Below are 16,165 nucleotides of genomic sequence, written 5' to 3' on the forward strand. Positions count from 1 at the left end.
ATACTTGGGACATATTGTCAGGAGGGACCAGTCACTGGAGAAGGATATCATATTTAGTAAGGTGGAGGGTCAGAGAAAAAGAGGAAGACCCCAGTGAGATGGATTGGTAAAATGGAAACATCAATGGGCTCAAGTGTGGCAACAGTTGTGAGGTTGGCCCAGGATTGGGTAGTATTTTGTTCTGTTGTGCAATAAGGTCGCTATGAGTCAGTGCCAACTCAATAGTACCTAACAACAACATGTGCTTCTATGGAGTGCTGGTGTGGTACTGCAGGTTCAGGCGCTGGATTTCAAGGTCAGCTTGAACCGCAAGGTTGGCAGTTCAAGCTCACCAGTTGCTCCTCGGAAACCTTATACAAGGTTGCTATGGGTGGGAATTGACTTGATGGCACTTTAACAACACCACCAACAACAAGGGTTTCTGTGGAGTCCTGGTGTGGCACTGTAGTATAAACCCTGGACTGCAAGATCAATTTGGACTGCAAGGTAGTCAGTTCAAACTCACCAAATGCTCCTTGGAAACCCTATACAGGGTCACTGTAAGTCAGAACCAATTTGACAGCGCTTAACAACAAAAGGTTTTGACAGCATCCTCCTGGACCGCCTCTCCATTCCCTGACCTACCTCAGAAGTCTCTGTAACTTTGGTTTCAAGCTGTCTGCCTGCAGGGTCTGGACAGTGGAAGAGGAAGAGATTTTAGCAGCAGTGTTTACAAGAGGCTTATAAACCTGCCTTCCAGTTCTGATTCCACATCCTGCCTCCTATCAGCAAACATGAGAAGAAATGGCCAGAAACAACCACTAAACCTAACTAAGAGAATCCCAGGTGAGCACATTAGAGGTTTTTGCTGTTGTTTTTCTTTTCTCCATGGTTTGCTAAAACATCAGTCCAGCCCCCGAAGAGAGGGCTCTTACTTTTTTTTTTTATCTTTTTGTGTTCATTTTTTAAAAAGCTCACGTCTTAGACAAGCCTAGAGGTAATCTAGTCTACAACAGATTGCACGAAGAGCCCTCCGGGAAGTGCTGGCTAGTTTTGAAAGAGGCAAATGTATTTTTCTTAAATTTGACCATTGGAAGCAGAAAATTCCTTAAATGTAAGAGGTAATTTTTTCTTTTTTTTTTCTGGTAAGAAGATGTGAAGTAGCATGTGGGTCAAGCACCATGTTGGCAGATCCATGGGAATAAACCCACATGGGGCTTCCCTCATCTTGCATGTTCTATGTTTTCTTTCTTATGGGAGTGGACCGTCCACCATGGACAAGGACATGCTGGTCAGAGAGCTGCTCCCCACATGGACTGTACTAGGTATAATAGTATCAGGATCTTTGATGGTGAAAGAGTAGGAGAAGTCCAGATATCAAAGAAGAAAAAGAATCTTTGCCCAGCCATTGGCCAATGGCAAAGAGCAGGGAGTATTTTATATTAATCTTGGTTATATATTTGTTGCTGTTGTTAAGTGCCATTGAATCAGTCCAACCTGTTGTGACCCTGTATAGGGTTGAATGGCTGGTGGGTTTGAACTGCTGACCTTGTGGTTAGCAGTCCAGTGCTTACTTACAGTGCCACACCAGGACTCTACTTGCTACTTTCAAATCTGTAAAACACCATTCATCCCTTGGTGGTGGTGGTTGTTAAGTGCTGTTGAGTTCATTTTGAATCATAAGCAACCCAGTAGAGGGAGGAGCAGCTGGTGAGTTTGAATGCCCACCCTGTGATTCAAACCAACTGCGCTTACCCTGCAGTGCCACACTAGGTTAGGTGTCATTTCCTCTCATCTTCTTGGATGACAGAAGAGTCCAATTAGTTTATTTAAAAAAGTTTCAGCCAGTTGCTGGGCATGGGGTAAACACAGGCTACATGATACATCCTTACCAACTCCAAAGCACATTGCCAGACCTGTAATTCTGTATGAACCACATTACTCCCCTACCTTTGTCTCTTCCACTTTAGTTGACCCCAGGAACTTCAGAGACAGGAAGGGGGCTTAGTCAAAGTTAATGGATAAAATTGCCTACTTAATCTACTCAACTTTCCCAGGAAGGTTTCAAATCCACTTGCCTTTATGGACAGGGTGAAAAACCAGAGCCAATTAATGACTCTACGTGGCTGAACATAGCTGCTATGGTCAGAATCCTAGCTAAGGACGACTTAGGGAGCTTGTCAGAAAAAACAACAACATGTTAGCATATTGACTCCAGAGACATTTCTAAAGGCAACCCAAAGACTGCAAATGTCCCACCCAATTACCATCAAAACTTAGTCTGTGGTTCACATGATTAAAAACCAATTACCTATGGAGAAATAGTTGCCTGTGATTTGCTACATACAAATACTGAATGGAATCCTGGTGTGGTGCCATACAATAAGCACCCAACCTTAAGGTCGGTTTGAACTGCAAGGTCGGCAGTTCAAACTCACCAGCACTTCTCAGAAACCTTATACAGGGTTACTATAAGTCGGAACCGACTCCATGGCACTTAACAACAACAACAAGACTGAATGTGGACAATGAAATATTCAACAGCAGTAAAACTGTTGACTCTGAAGATCAACATTCTATATTTCAGGTGTTTTTAAGGAGACAAAATTCAGGCTTTCTTTCTGGGGGAAGAGAAGCAAGCATATGTTATGGTCTTGAGCAGGAGTAACCAAGTCTGAGAAGGAAGACTTGCTTTTTCCCTCTTTCTGGGCTCTTCTTCCCTCATCCTTTACCCAACTCCTGCTTGTCTCTACAGCTCAGTTTAAGTGTCACTTTCTTGGGGAGGTTGTCCCTGATTACTTTTGCTTTAGAACATGAAATCTGAAGGCTTTCAGGCAGAACTTAATTCCATCTTGTGCCTATGCTTAAGTATTCAGATTCCAATTTTTCTTGAATACCTCATGCATCTTTGACACCCAAACTGCCATAATTAAAAGCAAAGTATATTTGAAAGTGAGTTTGGGGCCACTTTCCTAGTGTGCCCGTGGAAGAGCTTTTCTAGGCCTGCCACGTGATAGTTGGTTGGAATGTCATAACCCAAGAGCCTCAGAGACAATCTGTAAGCTTCCCTCTCTGCAATAGTCCCCTCCTTGCTTCCCTAGGCCTGGCATGTGGATGTGGCATGTTTTTATAGTCATTCATAGTTGTGCAATGAGATTCCTTTGTTCTCTGTGCCCTGTAAACATCACCAGGTGGAGGAAGAACTTCGGGAACTCATCACGGCATCATATTGATGATTTTCCTCAACCAGGAGATCTTGTTTGTCATTGTCTTGTTTTCACTCGAGTTTAACTTAAAAAAGAGTCTCTATAATATTTATATCTTTGAATATGGAGTCACTACAACATCTTGAATCCATATCCCCTCCTCTACTACACCACTCTGCTTTTAGCATACGCTGTTCACCTTGAGCCATTCACTTGTTTGTAACAACACGGGGCTGGGGTTCCTTGTGAACCACTTTGTCCATTTCTCCATATTCCCACCACAAGTGCCTTTACTCAGTGTGTAGTTGATAAGTGAATAATTGAATGACTGAAAAATGAGTGAGCAATGAACACATGGACATCTTCCAGAGATTGGCAGGACTGGCTTGCTCAAGTTGAGTGACAGAAGCGAAAATGAGTTTGAATTTCGAGAATTATTTCCTTGAGGGCATTTGTATGAATGAAAACCAAACCTGCTGCTTTTGTTTGTATCTTACTCCTTAGAGGCAGAGACAAGAAGAAACCAAATCCCAGGGATCACTATTACAAGGTAGGAATATAAAGCACCAGTCATTTCTAGGTGCTTTTGTAGAGGATTTCTATATAGTAATGGTGAGCAAGTGACCACATATTTAGAGGGTACATACATATACACACACACTTTTTAAAGACTGACTGACCTGAAAACAAGGGAGATGGCAGAACCCAACCAGCTGCTGTGGATAGAAACCCCATAGCCATCAGAATACAGCTGTGCTTCCCAAGGTAGAAGGTAGAAAACTCAGCAGACATCTGAGGGCCACGTAGGGAAAGTGGCGTGGCTGATAGAAAGGGTGCTGATTTTGGAGTTAAACATACCTGGGTTCTAATTCCAGCTCTGTCATTTACTGGCTACATGTCTTTGAAGGAATTAATTGAACTCTTTGAATCTCAGTTTTGTTATTCGTAAAATAGGCTCATGAAACTTACCTTGTAAGAGTAGCATGAGAATGAATGTGTATAAAGGTCTTAATGTATAATTATGGTTAGTGACACTGTGAGTACTCATTTATAGGCCAGGTAAGGAGATATATTTGCTTTCTATTTACTGCCTTGAGCTTGGAAATGTCATCTATGCTAACAATCCTCAGGGGGCACCTATGACCTTCATGAGAACAACAATAAGCGAAGTCAATCTCTAGAAAACGGCTAACATAGACAATGGAGGTACCCAATGTGCACGTTTCTCCATATGGTCAGGTGATTCTTTCCAAATGCTTTTAGGAGTGATAGAAATGCTTGGATTCCAGTGTGATGATAAATGTGGGTGGGGCAGGGGGAATGGCACTGAAGATTTTACACTATATGGGGAACAGATTCCAGACCCTAGAAAGAGTCCTTGCTTCTCAAAGAGTGGATCCACGTCTCTTGACATATTACTTGCCATAAACATCTAGTTAAAATCCTTACTACCCTCCACATTTTCAATTTTATAGCCACATAAAAGCTTTACTCTGGGGTATCCTCTTGCAAATCATTAGCTAGGATGCAATTTGCTTGACAAGTCCACTCTTGCCTCTACAATCTATTCTGCACAAGGCTGCCAAAACAATCTCCAAAAAATCTAACTCAGTTCATATCACTGCCCTGTTTTATACCTCTCCATCACTTTCCTTGGAACAAAATCCCAAACCACCAAGGCCTGCAGACAGCTCCCATTTCCTCCTTGAGAGTGTTTTTTTAATTACTGAACTCCCAGTATCTAGAAGACCAAGCACTCGTCAAATCATTGCTTAAGCCCAAGCAAGGATTTCAGTCAAAGAATGGAATGATTCTTAATATTAGGACTTTTTTTTTTTTTTTTTAATCTTCCTCTTCATCCTTCCTCGTCATCTTGTAATGGTTCTGAGAAATTAGAAGACTTTGTAGATAACATTGAAAAATCTATCCTTGAAACTTCATGGCATCTTTCCCTGCACAGGGCATTTTTCACTTTTGGTTTATTTCAACTACCTACATTTGGATTTTTAGATTCCATTAGTCTTTGTTGTTGTTGTTGTTAGGTGCCATCGAGTTGATTCTGACTCATAGTGACCTTATGTACAACAGAATGAAACACTGCCTGGTCCTACACCATTCTCTAAATCTTTATTAAGCTTGAACCCATTGCTGCTGCCACTGTGCCAATCTATCTCATTGGGGCTCTTCCTCTTTTTTTTTTTTTGCTGGACTTCCACTTTACCTAGCATAATGTCCTCCTCCAGGGACTGGTCACTCCTGATAACATGTCTGAAGTATGAAAGATGAAGTCTGGCCATCCTGGCTTCTAAGGAGCATTCTGGCTGTACATCTTCCAACATAGATTTGTTGGTTCTTCTAGCAGACCATGGTACAACTCCTTATTTTGAGTTGTGCCTGAACAGCAAATGAAGGTCCTGAAAGCTTTACTCCATTTTCATCATCATGGTCAACTCTACTTTGAGGAGGTAGCTTTTCCCTAGTCATATTCTGAGGGGCTTCCAACCTGAGAGGCTCACCTTCTAGCACTGTATCTGAGAATATTCTGGTGCTATTAATTATGGTTCAACATTCAATATTTTGGTACTATCTGATAATCTTCCACTGGTATTCATAAGCTTTTCAGTGCCTAAAACGTTCAGAAGTAGCCCACCTATGCTTTTTCCTTGTATGTCTTAGTCTGGTAACTCAGCTGAAACTAGTCCACCATGGGTGTACCCTGCTGGTGTTTAGTTTCCAGCATCACAGAAACATGCAAGTCATCACAGTGGGACAAATTGACAGATGAGTAGTGGTCCAATAGCCTCACTCTGGTCATATTTTTTGCCTTCTCTTTTTATTAGTCACATTCTACTAAGAAGCTCGGGACACAGGAGGCTCCAGTAGTGACTTAACCAAGGCTCAGGAAGTCAAGAGTATTGGTACAAATCAGGAGTCAGGGGAAGCAAGGTCTGAGCACTCTGGAAGTCCAAGATAAATCTGGATACCAAAACTCAGATTGGGTCAAAGCAGCTATTTGAACCCAAAGGGATACAGACATACGGACAGGGAAGAAACACCATGTTAAAACCAAGGGAACATCTTCAAAAATAGACAGGGACTGGAAGATTCACCTAAGAAGTTAGAAATAGTTCTTAGAGACTTTTCTTCCTTCAAGCCATTGAAAGACTCCTGAAATAGGTAAATGGGAAGAGACAGAATGAAGCTGGGTTTCTTCATGGAAACCTAGAGATTTCTCTCATCAATGACGAAAACCTGGTTTCTGACTTCATCACCACATCACATCTGCCTCTCGTCAATGGTGCTTTCCAATCCAACTCACAAAGGTCATTTCCATCCTTCACCTTCCTTGGCCTCTTGGCTAGATTTGCCCCTTTGATCCTAGCCTCCTTCTTCAAAAGCTCGACTTTCTTAACTTTCATATCACCACTTGCCCTAGTTCCCTTTAGACTACCTTGATGGCTTCTTATCTGTCTCTGTCATGGAATTCTTACTTAATTCCACCTCTCAACTGGCATTCTTCAATTTCTGCCCAGTGCCTTTTTACATTTTTTTGTTACATATTCCATGCAGTGATCACTTACTCTCGTGGCTCAACCAGCACTTAAATTCTGATGAGTACCAGATATATATACTCATGCACAGTTCTTTTATGCCTGAGCTTCAGAAAGATGTGTTCAGCAGTCTTCCTGATGTCTCTCCCTAGGTATGTCAAAGGCACCTTAAAGTTAGCACATCCCAAACTGTATTCCTACTTCTCCCCACCCAATCTCCTTGTGGTTTTGTTTATTGTAATGGGCAGTTCTGCAATTCATTCTATAACCCAAGCAAGAAACCTTTAAATTCAACTTGACTGTTCCTCTCCCTTACCACCCGCATCCATCATTTTATTTAGCAAATTCTAATCAAGCCCTTTGATTGACTAGGTTCTGTTCTGATTGCAGGAGACCCTGCGTGGGGCAAATGATTGATGCACTTGGCTGCTAGCCAAAAGGTTGGAGGTTTGCGTGCACCTAGGGAACCCTCAAAAGGAAGGCTTGTCAATCGACTTTTGAAAACTCTGCCATTGAAAATCTTATGTCACAGTTCTAATCTGAACATACATGAAGTCACTATGAGTTAGAATTGTCTCAACAGCCACAGATTGGGTTTTTTGACCCTAATTGCAGGCTATGCAGTGGTAAGGGAAACAGCTTTAGTTTGTCTTTATGAAGCTTATGAGCACCTGGATGCCTTTACCTATGAAACATATGTCTTTACCTCTGTCTCCATTTCTCCTTTACTATGCCTGTAGTTAACATACAGTAGATATTGTATTAATCTTTATTGAATGAATGAATGAGAATACAACTACCTGAACATTGATTTTGTATATAGTCAGAATAGGACATAGCATATACAATGTCATTAAAAATATTTCTACTCAAACATTAAGGATCAGCGGTGGCCAATTTAACTTGGAAATTCTCAGTGAAGCATTAGTATATTTTATCTGTGTTGTGGAAACAACTCAGATGGTTTGAATGATGTGTGGAATTGTTGGGGTGTTTTGACAAAACAGAGACCTAACCAGACCTGTCTTGATCTTCCAGGGACATAGTATGCCTCTGTATATCACCTGTGGTTCATTGACACCTAGATTTAAGCATAAGTAAGGACTAACTTTGAGTACTTAGTAACCATTCAGTCAGTTCCAAAATGTTACTAGTGCTACCTGGCTTTTTATGTATATCCACACACAATAACTGACTCTTAAATATGAAGACATCAAAATGAATTGAGATTATTCATGATGATGATGATACAGATGGGTTGCATCCAGGAAAAGGGTTAGCAACATAAAAAATATGTGGTATGTTTGAACATCAAGAATAAGAATTATTAACTAATAATGACATATTTTTATAAGAACTGATTGATAACATCAGCAAATAGATTTAGGAAATCATCAAAAATAATTTTTAAATAAAGTATTTCCATTCAATATTACCAGATCAGTCAACCATGGAATAAAATTAAGCATCTCCACATCTCTCTTCTTGGTTCTCATTTATTTGTAGCAAGATCAGGTATAACTGAGATTTGAACAATAAAGAATTATCCTGATTTCTACAATTAGCTTAATTGGAAAGAATTTTCCAAAAGACAAAAAACCAAACCAAGCTAAAATAGCAAGAGAAAGAACTTTATGCAGTTATCCAGGTTTCCAGGCATGCATTACCTTCTCTCAAAAGACAGTCATTCCAGGTCAAGTTAACAACAGGCAAAGGAAGCAGAGAGCATCCTCAGCTGGCCATGCACCTACCCCAGGAATGATATAAGACTGCCATTTGATATAATAGCCAATTGCGCCATGCACTCCAACTCAGAGATGGAAAGATTAGTGATAGCTTGAATACTCAATAATTATGGAGACATTAAACACCCACAAGAATAGCAAAGACATAAGAGTAGGCTTTTGCAAAGCATGCAGGCTAGGTTCCACCTGCCATTTACCCCAGTGGAATCTGATCTGTGCATTATTTCAATCCATTCCATTATTCCACCTCACACAGAACTGGACAGAAACAAATCAGTCTGGCCTCAGAGTATCCCATCATCTCTTAAATGCAAAAAGAAAGAGGGAAGACTCTAAGCATTTTAACTTTTCCCTGGGGTGGGGGGGAAATGTCTTTAAGCAGACAGATTTTTCTCATTAACTAGTTAATGATGAGAAATGCTGCTGAGTTAATTCCAACTCATAATGATCCTTTAGGATAGAGTAGAACTCTCCTGTATGGTCTCCAAAGTTGTAGTCTCAGTGTGGTGCTGTGAGATAAAGAACTGGACCACACGGTCGGCGGTTCAAATTCACCAGATGCTCCTTGGAAACCCTATGTTGTTGCTGCTGTTAAGTGCCATTAAGTTGGTTCCAACTCTATACAGGGTTGCTATGAGTCAGAACTGACTTGACGACACTTAACAACAACAATAACAAATCTTCATGGAAAGAGACTGCCACATCTTTCTCCCTGGAGTGGCCAGTGGGTTTGAACTGCTGACCTTTTTGGGTTTGTAGCCAAGCAAGTAACCACTATACCACTATGGCTCTTTATTTTTAGATAGAACAAATAAAAAAAATGAAAAGGAGGGGGGTTGCTGAGAAACCTCTGGCATTTTATAAAGATGCATATATAGTTTAATTCTGTCCTGAGGAGATAGATTTGATCATGTACAATCATGGTGCTCAACTTAGAAAAGGTTAAAGATGAATTGGTTTTCTCTGAGGCCTCTGGGTTGACGATGCATTCAAGCGAGCATGCAGTCCTGGCAAAGCAGAAGAAGAAAGCAAGGACTTACGTTCTGTTTCCCCACTATGTTATCAAAGGGCAGCTCAGGGCTCCAAGACCCTTCTGTGAAGGTCGCCCCACTGTTCCTCCTATCAGATGAGCTCACTGACTCCTTGACAATGTCTTCAGGCAAGGACAGCAGACTCTCCTCCGGCTGCTTAATTAAATAGGTTTCTATATTATGCTTCCGCAGGAATTCATTCCTCTCTTTTCCGTGGCCCTCTTCCACATTGTAGTCGCCGTTGAGGCAGTCCAGTGTGGCCTTGGAAATGTGGATCCTCCTGCACAGAGCAGAAATCATACCTTCTGACTTTGTCTGCAAAGACCATTATAGCTGTTTTGTCCTTTGCAGAGCCAATATCAGGCCTACACATGGAGTACTGTTAGGACATGCTCTGAAGGACAATCTTTGGCTCTGCAAAAGCAGGACCAGCATAAGTCACTGGCCAGGGTATCATCAATTTTCTCTCATCATCATTGCTGCCTCTGGCAAAATACAGCTAAGTGGAGCCATATCTAAACACTTCTTTTGACCTTTCTTATGACTATCAGTCTGATCCAGCAACATTTCAGAATCAGTGAAGTTTTTCCAAGAATGTTTCTGTACTATACCAGCAATTAGTTTACAAATCACTACGGAAAAGTAGTTCTTAGAACAGTTATTTCATCTTTTCCAATCATTTCACTTCTCATATATTTGTGCCATGCTTCTCCAACTTGTCTATATCTTCTTAAGAAGATGGAAATGGCTTATAAACCTACAAGGCTACAACAGGAGTCCTTTGGGAAAAATACCATAAAATGCTATTTACCTATAGCACGAACATAGTAAGCAGCAGAGATCAAAGGTGTGTACACAGGCAGGCAGGTAGCTGGCAAGGACCACTCACAAAGTAGATGACTTATTTTTGTACTTATCAGCCACCATAGATCATGGTTCAAGGACATTTTATAGCAAATAATAGAAGGCATCAAGAATCTTAAAAGCAAGCATGAATTGTAAAAATTGAAGTCTTCCCATGGAAGACTTTTTTCTGTCCTTCAAACTACCTAACTCATAGTACTTGAATTATATCCTATGGTAGTTTGGCTAGGAGCCTAATTTCTGGACCCTATTCCTTGGGTGCACATTCGAGCTCTACCACTTGTTAGCTAAGAGACTGTGGGCAAGTTACATTTCTGTGAGTCACGTTGTTGTTGTTGTTAAGTGCCATTGAGTCAGTTCCACCCCTTGGTGACCTTGTATAGGGTTTCTGAAGAGCAACTGGTGAGCTTGAACCACCAACCTTGTGGTTCAAACTGACATTTCAGTCCAGTGCATTAACCCACAGTGCCACACCAGGACTCCATGAGTCACTTTACTCATTCATAAAATGACAATAATTAATAGAACCTATGTCTTAGGGTCATTGTAAAGACTACAAGGGTTTTAAGTCACACAGAGTACATGGCACACTGTTCACACTAGAAAACTGTTAAAGTAATGAGGAGTATTTCCAAAACTGTGATTGTGCTCATATTGTCTCTTGCATGCCTTTTCAAGATGCTAAGATACAGTTTAAGGAGCTCTGGTAGAGTAGTGGCTATGAATCGGGCTGCTAACCTCAGGGTCAGCAGTTTGAAACTACCACCTGTCCCACAGGAGAAAGATGAGGTCTTCTGAGCCCGTAAAGATTTACAGCCTCAGAAATCCTGTACAGGGTCACTATGAGTTGGAACTGACTCCACAGCACAAAACCACCACAAAGTACCACCAAGATACAGTTTAACTTGAAACCTGGGTCCCAAGGTCTCCACTATCAGGGCTCATTTCCTGACACTCCACTGTAGCATCTGAGGCTTTCACCAGCTTTTCTTTTTTTTTTTTCCCAAGACACATTTTTATTTTATTATTATTATTTTTAATGTTTTATTGTGAATTATGTGATAATTTACATGGGAGAACATTAGCTTTACATTCATCCTATCATAAATCATTTCATTGCCATGCTTACAGTCCCCTCCATGCATCATCAACCAACCAAAGGGTATACCCTGAAAGCCTGCCCCCAGGTTGTCAGCACACAGCCCTCTCCGTCTCTGGATTTAAAGTCCCCAGCCGCTCCATCTCTCCACATCATCATCTCTGTCTCCATCTCAGGCATCACTGTTTTTCTGGGTAGGGTCCTGCTTTCTGCTCTTCTCCCTTGATGGTCCCAGGGACCTCCTCTGCTTCTAGACTGCAAAGTCAATCACTCCCCTCCTTTTGCTACAAAAGTCTACCTTTACATTTCCAACCCTCACACTCAGTCCTGATAACAATTATTCACTATTGTATCACAAGAGACCTATCCGCATCTCCTTTCATCAGCCTCACCCAGACAGACTGGATACTACTCAGTGGAGATTCTACCTTCCTCCATGCCTTCTGGATCTAGGCTTCCCTTGCAAGCCAGTCACTTCTTGCCTTTGTAGCCCTCCACCCCCCCATTCTCCAGCTTTTCAAGGAATTGGTATTTTTCCAAATTCAGCAGGCTATTTCATGCCTACTAATCTTAGAAGGAGCTCTGGTAGCATAGTGGTTATGAATTGGGCTGCTAACCTCAAGGTCGGCAGTTCAAAACTACCAGAGGTTCCGTGGGAGAAAGATGTTTCTGCTCCCGTAAAGATTTACAGCCTTGGAAACCCTTTGCAGGTTCACTATGAGTCAGAACCGACTCCACAGTACTTAACAACAACAACAACAATCTTGGAAGGTCAGGGAAAAAGAGGAAGATCCCCAAATTATATGGATTGGCACAGTGACAACAACAATGGGCTAAAACATAACAACAGTTGTGATAATGGTGTAGGACTAGACAGTGTTTCATTCTGTTGTTATATGAATTCGTTCTATGAGTCAGCATCAACTAGACGGCAGCTAACAACTGTCTTAGAGTAAACTATTCCCTCTGCCTAGAATGTTTATTCTGAGTTGTCTACACAATCTCCTACTCCCAGATTAATCTCCTTAGTTATTTCCCTGGGCCAACTTTTATGATCCTTCAGGAGACTGAATAAAGTAGGTGGTCAAGACTTTGGCTCTGGCAATTCTAGAAACAATATATTCAAAGAAACAATGGGGTTTTATTCTTTTTAAAACATTTTTTTAAAGAGTGGCAATTCCAAATGCATTAGACTTTTAGTACTACCCCTGCCTCCTATTCTCATCCTTCTAACCCATTGTGCTTCTAACCCTCATGTTTACAGAGGGGAAAATTCACTGCAAAGGACACGTAAAGAAAGAGAAACTGCAACCACTGCATTTCTGATAAATTAAGGGATTTTCTCTATGGTTTCTAAATAAGTATCCTTGTAGTTGTCATTGATTTCAAGGTTTGAGGTATTAAAAGCAAAAACATCTGGGATGGTGGCTAGGGTGGAGGTGCAGTGAAGTTTGCCATCAGCAGTACCACAGAATACCAGGCAAAGCAGATTCCGGGCAGAGCTCCAAAACTCGGATCCACATAAATAGTAATATTTAAAAGGTTTGAAGACTTATAGATAGTGGAACTTGTAGCAAAAGTAAGAAATCACGTACTTTTGAATCTGCCGGGCTCAGTAGCTGGGAGCTGACAACTTGGGTGAGACCAAATGGCAAGACCAAGCAGGGGAGCAGTCACACAATGGAAAAATGCTGCCAGAACCTCAGAGCAAAGGTGGACAATACACTCTGTCAGTTTTGCTTTGTTCTGATATTCTTTTTTTTTTTGGTATCTGTTCATTGGCCCCCCCCCCCCCACTGTTTGTGCACCTCCAATCTGGTGACTAGAGGGGGTACCTGAGTGACTGGATACCCCCATCCACACCACTGATGGGTTGTTCTGCCACGCATGTGCACAGAAATTCTCAGTCCAAGAGCCAGCACTGAACGTTTTTTTTTTTTTTTTTAATACAGAAAAGCCAGAACAAGGGGCATGGAGAGGGAAAGAGAGTTTAAAAACAAAATAGGCTGAAAATTAAATTAAATCCTGAGGTACAGCATAATAACCAACAGTGGCATCTTGAGATCTCTTAGGCAGCTTTGAAGGCAAGAAGCTGAAAGAGGACATTAAAGTCATGCCCATGTTAGACTACAGATTTTTTAATTTTTCTTTTCTTCATCTCTCCCTCCTCTTTCTTTTCTGTGATTATAGACTACAGTATCAAGTCTAGTTTTTGTTGTTGTTGTTTTGGTATGTTGTTTTCTTTCTTTTCCTTTTTTTTTTGGCTATGGCTGTTTTGCTGTTTTATGCTTCCCTTTCTACCATTGTTGTTGTTGTTGTTGTACTCTGAGTTAAGCAATAAGAAGAGTGGAAAGGGAAGCCCACATCGAGTCAGTTCCGACCCACAGCGACCCTGTATAGGGTTTCCGAGGGTGTAAATCTTTACGGGAGTAGAAAGCCTCATCTTTCTCCCACGGAACAGCTGGTAGTTTCGAACCGCTGACCTTAAGGTTCACAGCCCGATTCGTAACCACTACGCTACCAGAGCTCCATTGGGGGACTCTTTATCTCCCTATATTACCCAAGAAGAGATAGTGACTGTTACCATACAGTCAAGCAACAATCATACTTTAAAAACCACCAAAATCAAGGCCAGTGTCAACTGCCATATACCGGGGAGGCAGACAACACCTGTGAAAGTTACTCTGAGTTAAGCAATAAGAAGAGTGGAAAGGGAAGCCCACATCCTGATCACATCTACCTGGAAGCAATCAGAAATCATAAAAAATACTGAAACACATACTCAATTAACTATTAAGGGCACAGATAAACACTAAACATATCCAAGAAGCAAAAGCAGAAGACCATATCAGCACATGTCCAGAAACAAGATAAAATGTCTGAGATAAATGACCTAGAGGTAGACCTGGACTCCAATCTGGAAGGAAAGCAGGCTGGAAATGCCTGAGAAGGAATTCAGAAAAATGGCTATAAAATGTTTCAAAACATTTTACAATGGAGTTGAGAAAAATAAGGAAGAAGTCAGGAAAGTGCTACAAGAACAATCAAATAAGATAGATACAGCATTGGAAACAATTAAAAACCTACAGTAAGAGTTCCAAATGATCAATAATAGAGTATCAGAAATAGACAATACACTGAAAGGGTAAAGGAGTAGAATAGAAGAGATGGGAGACAGAATCAGTGAGCTGGAAGACAACTCTCTCAATGCCACTAAGATAGAAGAGCGAACAGAAAAATGGATAAAGCAATCTGAAGAAGGCCTAAGATTCATGTTGGACAACATGAAGAGGAATAACTTAAGAATTATCAGCATTCCAGAAGAAGAAGAATCACACAAGTCCACAGAGGAAATAGTTGAAGAACTTCTGGAAGAAAATTTCTCTAACATCCTGAAAAATGAAAAGGTAAAAATTCAAGAAGCTCAACAAATCCCAGGAAAGATAGACCCCAGAGGAAAATCACTGGGACATGTCATAGTCAAGCTCTCCAAAATCAAAGATAAGGAGACACTCCTGAAAGCAGCTAGGGAAAACAGAAGTGTTACATACAAAGTCAAGCAAGACAGATTAAGCTTGGATTTCTCAGCAGAAACCATGCAAGCAAGAAGGCAATGGGGATATATATATAAAACCCTGAGAGAAAACAAAACAAAACAAAACAACTGCCAACCAAGAATCCTTTATCCAGCAAAGCTACCAATCAAATACACGATGTAACCAAAACATTCCAGGATAAACAGAAACTAAGGGATGTTGCCAAGCTAACCCTGTGCTACAAAACATCCAAAAGGGAGTTCTGTGGACTGAGAACCAAGAAGAACAGACAACAACCAGAGATTGACATACGTGGCAGCACCTCCCAGAACTAAATCGACAGAAGGAAGAGTCGAAAACAGAATAACACTACAAGAACAAACTCAGAGAATCAGGGAGGTCAGTCTGTAATCAAAACAATTACAATGTAAAGAAGGTAAACATGTAGGAACAGAGATCCAGATGGTGAGAAGTTCAGGTAAATTACAGGATAAAATAGACTGCACAAAATGGAGGTAAAAGTTAATGGAATATAAGGTAACCTCAAAAAAAAATGAACACTTCACAACATACAAAGAAACTGAAATCCAAGAAGAACATGAAACATTGAAACTATGAGGAAACTCACAAGAACGAACACGAAAAGCATGAACTCAACAAAGAAAGACACACAGAACAAAGAAAGCAGCAACACCACAAAAAACAAACATAATGGCAACAATTAAACCATACCTATAGATAATTACACTGAGTGTAAATAAATTAAATGCACCAGTTAAGAAATGGAGGGTAGCAGAATGGATAAGAAAACAAGGTCCTTCAATATGCTGTCTGCAAGAGACATATCTCACACACAGAGACAAAAGCAGATTAAAGGTCAATAGGGATGAAAAAAATATACCAAACTAATTGCAATAAAAATGAACAGGAGTGGCATTACTAATCTCTGATAAAATAAACTTTAAGGCAAAACCCAGCATAATAGATAAAGATGGACATTATCTCATGATTAAAGGAGCAATTGAACAGCATGACATAACCATAATAAATATCTGTGCTCCCAATGAAAGAGCTCCAAAATATATAAAGCAAACTCTAATAGATTTGAAGAAAGAAATAGATGAATCTACAATAATAGTGGGTGATTTTAATAC

At 40.7% G+C, this 16,165-nt stretch overlaps 1 protein-coding gene across 1 annotated transcript in view; it reads right to left on the reverse strand.

Annotated features, from left to right (window-relative positions):
• ADCY8 (adenylate cyclase 8 (brain)) overlaps positions 1–16,165 on the reverse strand; it is a 285,844-nt gene that overhangs the window by 114,547 nt on the left and 155,132 nt on the right. Inside the window, exon 7 of the mRNA XM_006830840.1 lies at positions 9,522–9,792. Coding sequence (XP_006830903.1) covers positions 9,522–9,792 — 271 coding nt within the window. The remainder of the gene's footprint in view (positions 1–9,521; positions 9,793–16,165) is intronic.

This window comes from Chrysochloris asiatica, unplaced genomic scaffold (assembly GCF_000296735.1).
Source record: "Chrysochloris asiatica unplaced genomic scaffold, ChrAsi1.0 scaffold00001, whole genome shotgun sequence".
Taxonomy (NCBI): Eukaryota; Metazoa; Chordata; class Mammalia; order Afrosoricida; family Chrysochloridae; genus Chrysochloris; species Chrysochloris asiatica.